We start from the raw sequence: 5,894 nt of genomic DNA, 5'->3' as shown, positions 1-5,894 counted from the left end.
TGGTCTCTTTATCGTTTTTCTTCCATTCATTCTGTTCTTGCTTCCAAAACCTATACTCTTTCTTCATGTGACCTAGTTTGTTAAAGTAGAAACATTTGATATCTCTTCTAGACTTATCTTCTTCTATAACCATATGGATTTCTGTTATGACTTCTTCCACGTCTTTCTTGTTTTTCAGTAACAAATGCACCAAAAGAATATTCTCCCTGATCTTTCCTTGTGACATCTTCATTTAGCAAATTATATTTAACCATATCTATAGTTAGAGTCCCCTCTAGTATAGAGTTACAAATTATCACCACAAATGTTTTCTAACTTTCTAGTAAAGAGCTAAAAAGTAATAATCTTTGCATCTCATTATTTATATTCAATTTCATAGCAACCAGCTTATTTGTAAAACTTTGAAATATGCTTATTGGCTCAACAATATTACCGCCATCTTTATACTTCAAATTTACAAGCTTTACGATGAGAGAAATTCTATTTCCCACTATCTTTTTTGCAAAGAGGTTTTCTAACTTTTGCTAAATAACATCAGCTCTGGTTTCATTAGAAATATGCTCATGCAAATTTATATCCATTCATCTTCTAATATAGGTAATAGTTTTTCTATATTGAACCTCTCATTCCTCGTCTTTCGTATTAGAAGGTTTATCTTTAATTTTGATGGGCTTATACAAATCTTTACAATAGAGCAAATCTTGTATCATACACCTCCAAGTAGAATAATTTGATGAGTTCAATTTAATCATACTGTTTGACTCTTCCATTTCAATCACACAAGAAAAGAACTAGCACCAAACAACATATTATTGTGATATCATTTGTTGGAAAAAACTATTATAGTGAAATAATTATTTTTTCTCTCTGTATCAAAATGAATTCCTCATCAAAATATAAACTTATTATCAAAAGCAAATATTAACCAGAGCAGCTTAGACAGTAGAATAATAAATCAGTCATAAAGTGAGACACTGAAATTTTTACGCGGAAAACCCAATGCGAGAAAAATCACGGGACCGTAGTCCACTTCAGACTTCTACTATCACCAATAATGATAATAGGTTTACAATATATCTTCTCTAGAATAACTAGAAGATTATAATAACATCAAGAACATGGTTCAACATTAATATATCATCGTCGTCAATAGATTTTATGAAAAAAAAATTTAAATATCACAAAGTGGATATAATAGGAAATTATTTTAGGGAGGATAAACTATATAACTTATTGTAAGGATTCTTCGTAGTCAAATCGAACAAATTTCTAACAAAAACCCAAAAAATCTTAACTTTTTTTCTCCGTTTCTTTCTATGTTTCTTTCTCACGACGTCACTATTCACCGCAGGCAAGCAACTGTTCGCTGCACTCGCTGAGCATATCTCTATAATTTTTTTTAATAAATTAGATTTAGACTTAATTTTGGGCTCAACGAGTAAATATCTTATACAAGTCCACTTATAAGTTGAACCCACGACATTATGATATGGCAAGATGAAAGCATTCCAATGCTTGATATCACTTAGCTCGATCAGGATATGCTATTGGAATAAGTTGTTCAACGTTGAAAAGTGAGATGCTGAATGATGACGATGGAAGACCCACTCCGGATAAAGGGATGATGATTTCGTCAGGAGATTGGAAAATGTGGCGAAGCTCTCCACTGATGGAAGAATAGTATTAAATTAATTTTGATTAGCAAGAAACATATATAAAAATTATACTTAATTAGGCTACTATTCAGGGTAGTTAGATTAGAATTTTATTAGGTGAGAAGTGGGTGGGTTCATCTCTTAGTTCAACTTTTTCCTTTCTGGCGACTGGTAGTGGCTGCTTTTGACTCTTCCTCTAAAGATGTGCGGTGTCTGTTCATGGATGGATGGGATGGAGAACCGATAAAAAAAAATTATTGAGCTATTTTTCTCCACCCATCTATTTCCTCTCCTCGTCTCATCTTTGATTTTTATTTGTATATATCATTGAGCGGTTTGAGAGCCCTAACATCCTAGAGACATTTTAAAAAAAAAAATCCATAAAATCGCAAGGTTGCAAAAACAACGTGAGTGGGACGATATTTCAGTTGATTTATAATGTTAGATAAATTTATTATTATTATTATTATTATTATTATTATTATTATTATTATTAATTTAAACTAAAGATTTTGTATAAGAATATTCCTTTACAACATGCGAAACAAAGTTTAAGTGTCCAAAATAAGATCTCTAAATATAGAGGTAATCCTCCGTTAACGAGAGTTTTGCACTGTGTTCTTAGTAGAGTTGGTTTTCCCATCAGATTAGATACAGTGAATCTAATATCCGGCACAAACATCCATGGTTATATATCATGATATAGAGACATCATTTAGTCTGATCTTAGATGGCGATATTAGAATTTGATTTTAATCTATATATTATACTTAAATATGAAAATATTGAAGTTAAATTGATTTTTTTATTAGTATTAGTTTTAACTTAAATATTTCAAGTCAATGATTTATTATTTAGGCATCACATTATCCTTCAAACGAATACATTCTATTCAAGGTTTTTTATTTGCAAACTATAATACCTATATATATATATATATATATATATATCTTAAAAAAATTAAAATAGAAAAGAAAAACTATACGCATAACTTGTTTTCCCATCACAAATTTAGCTCAACCAAATCATACTGGAAGGTGCATTCCCGCCCGTTGTTGACCCCTACTCTTCTCCTGCTGCTACTATAGTCAACGTAGTGGTGGTGCCCAAGGAAGTGGGAGGATTGCACTACAATTCTTGCCTAATTTGTGCAATGTAGTTGATGGTTTATGAAAGTTCTCCATCCTTCATATTTCTGATCCACAAATATGAAACAACACCAATCCTGCTTAAAATATTATGCATCATGAAAATAAATAAATAAATAAATAAATAAATAAATAAATAAAATAATGGATCGCTTATCACACTAGTATGTACAACTTAAATCAATTGTAGACTGCCATGAGGCAGCTGCTATCCTTCTCCCCAAGGAAATTGGCCACGATGGCGCCCACATCATCAATGCTGACGCCGAGACACAATGGATTCTTGGGAACGCTGGCATTGCCGTTACTCTGATTCAGGACTCGGACATTAGGCCCGTCCCTGCACTTGCCCATGCACTTGCACCCAACAACAGCTCCTTCCACGCCAATCTTCCTACTCAATTCCTGCATCAGCTCCGGTCCACCGGATCTCCTGCACTTGCCTCCCATGCACACTTCGATCTTGTTCTTCGTGGGCTTCTCAACGGAGCAACCCAAGGATAAACCGGAGCCGTTGCTGGTGCTGCTGCATTCCTGTGCAGGCTTCGGTTCAATGTGATGCTCTACCGCTCCCGTCTCAGACTCCGGGGCTACAACAGCAATGGGTAGGTTCGCTGAATCGGGTTCTCGGACAGCTTGAGCTCTGAGGTTGCTCATCCGGACAACCTCGTGGCATTCGCCGTCGCTCGATTCGGAGGAAGAAGAGCTCAAGGAGGATTCATCCTTCTTCCTAGCGGCCTTCGCCGCGGCCTTGGCTTCCTTTCGCTTTCTCTTGGAATCCTTCTCTTGGGCTCTCAACCGTGTCAATTCTACCAGCAAAAGTTGTGCTGCCTCCTGATATCGAAATAACAACACAACATATTACAAGTCAAATTACATTAATACCCTTCAAACATGTACAAGTATTTTACGTATTTTATATTGTTCATGTTTTTTTAACTTAAGCGAATAGATATTAACATGATTATAATATATATATATATATATATATATCTAGAATTTCTAAATGGAGAAAGAGGGCGTGGGCGTGTCAATTAAAAACTTTGCAAACAATAAAGGGCAAAAAAAAAATTGAATTAATAAAACATTAAAAATAATAAATATGATGAATTACTAATGCATCTAACCAGGTTGGGTCAAATCAGAAATATAAGCACTATGCGTATCTTAATTCCCCGACTCAAAAAGGCAAGAGAAAGAGACAGGTAACACTCACCGCGATCATCTTCCCCTTGACATCTCCGGCGATCCCGTCGCCGTCGCCGGAGTCGGCGCCGATTCCCACCGTCCACAGATCGGCCAGACCCCTCGACAGCCCCTTCACCAACTTCGCCCTTTTCTTCTCCTCCTTCTCGCTCCTCCCCCCACCGCACCTTACCGGAGACGCGTAGTACTTGAGGTGTCCCACGTCGGAGAACACTCCTCTCCCTCCGCCGACGGCGACCCCGGCAGTTCGAACTGAAACCCTCGCCCTTCTCCCGAACCCCGCCGACGATGGGCCGGAGGGGGGCATGCTGCCGGAATCTCGAAGGGCCCGAAAGCCGGACACGGCCGGACTTCGCTGGAGAACACCGCCGGAGATCTCCATTGCTCGGTTTCGATTCGATTCGTGAGGAGAAGGGTTGCCTTAAAGATCGGTGGCGACTCGTCGCAGTGATATATAGCGAGATGCCTTCCACGTTTCGCCGTTCGATCAACTTAATCATGACGTGGCGTCGAGGTGGACCAATGGAGTCGGTTCGCGCCAAGGGGCTCGTGCCGGTCTCAGCAGGGCCACGACTGGGCGTCTGCCCGCGCGATCTCGCCACGCGAGTGCGGCCGATACCAACCGTTCGATTGGCCAGCTCTGGATTCGACGGTCTGGATCGGGTGCAGGTAAGCGACGCGTCATCTCCCGACGCTAATGCCCTTAGCCACATCAGACACCGACCGGCTAAGCCAACGTGGTTAATCGAAGAATTCAGGTTTCACACGAGGACAACTATGTCTTTCCATCACATACATGGATAGTGAAGGAAAACGATTTCCTCGAGAAAGGCATGGAAGGCGTGTCGAGCTGGCAATCGTATACGTGCAGGCATACGCTTCACATGTTGTGGATGTGGCGGCCCCAGATTGGAATTCTTTGGACACGATTCTTGACGATGGAGTCAGATTCAATTCATTACACGGTCGACAAGGCACACTGTTGCTGCCACATTTATCATGACTCATCTCGTCCGTGCATCGATCATGATAGTTTTGAATTCTTAATGAAAAAAAATTGTTTTATAAATAATTTAAAATATTTTTATCTTGTTTCTTAACAAACATATATATATATATATATATATATATATTTCTCCTATCTCCACTATAATATCATTTTCCCTTAACCTATAATGATTAATTACTAAACATCTAATCCCTTGATTGATAAATTAGTGTCAAACTTCATCAAAACAATGTGATAAATTAGATATCAATATTTGAGTAATTTCATATATGATACTGATGAAAGGCTTGACATTGGAGTTTCTTTAGGAAATTCCCTTCCTATATCTCTAGTAATTAGTCAAACAACTTAACTTTTTCTATTTGTCTTTGATTTCTGAATCTATATGATCTCATGAAGTTAGTCATTAGTTGGCCATTTAATGCTCGTAGGAAGCTTAGGACTTGGGAAATAAATGCCAGGAAGTTAGATTAATCTGCAATTGTGGGAATCGTAGTATCATCAATCAATCGAAGATGGATTTGACTTGTGTCAAGAGAGTCCCTTAAGATTTGTTTTTCTATTTTTGAGTTCGAGTCGAGATTGTGTTAAGAGAGTCCCTTAAGATAAGATTCTTTTGACTTCTATATAACACAAAAACTAAAGCTCATAATTGACGGATCAAATATCCGGTATGTGTAAAAGTTGATTCTTTTAACTTTTGAAATTAATCTCTATTACACATGCATAAATATCTTCTAATGTATATTTGTTTACACACACTTTCGTTGATTTGTCACATTGGTTTCAGACTTATTTTTGTCTTTTTGTAAGCGTCTATTCCTTGCATAATGATTCAATTCATCTAATCAAAGGACCTAATTTAACTGACTTGAC

General features: G+C 37.5%; 1 protein-coding gene across 1 annotated transcript; it reads right to left on the bottom strand.

Moving 5' to 3' along the window:
* Window positions 1–2,864: 2,864 nt before the first annotated feature.
* On the bottom strand, window positions 2,865–4,443 carry LOC135679002 (diacylglycerol O-acyltransferase 3-like). The gene is made up of 2 exons (XM_065192329.1): window positions 4,020–4,443; window positions 2,865–3,637 (listed from the first exon to the last, which is right to left on the bottom strand). Exons 1-2 carry the CDS (start codon window positions 4,389–4,391, stop codon window positions 2,984–2,986), a joined length of 1,026 nt encoding a protein of 341 aa, XP_065048401.1. The 5' UTR covers window positions 4,392–4,443; the 3' UTR covers window positions 2,865–2,983.
* Between the last annotated feature and the right edge of the window lie 1,451 nt (window positions 4,444–5,894).

This window comes from Musa acuminata, chromosome BXJ1-7 (assembly GCF_036884655.1).
Source record: "Musa acuminata AAA Group cultivar baxijiao chromosome BXJ1-7, Cavendish_Baxijiao_AAA, whole genome shotgun sequence".
NCBI classification, from domain to species: Eukaryota; Viridiplantae; Streptophyta; class Magnoliopsida; order Zingiberales; family Musaceae; genus Musa; species Musa acuminata.
The sequence above is the reverse complement of the archived record's forward strand: the minus strand, read 5'-3'. Positions and strand labels throughout refer to the sequence as shown.

Coding starts and splice junctions, on each gene's coding strand:
- LOC135679002 (XM_065192329.1), bottom strand. CDS start 4,391: ATGGAGATCTCCGGCGGTGTTCTCCAGCGAAGTCCGGCCGTGTCCGGC. Junction 3,638..4,019: donor TCAAGGGGAAGATGATCGCG/GTGAGTGTTACC, acceptor TTTCGATATCAG/GAGGCAGCACAACTTTTGCT.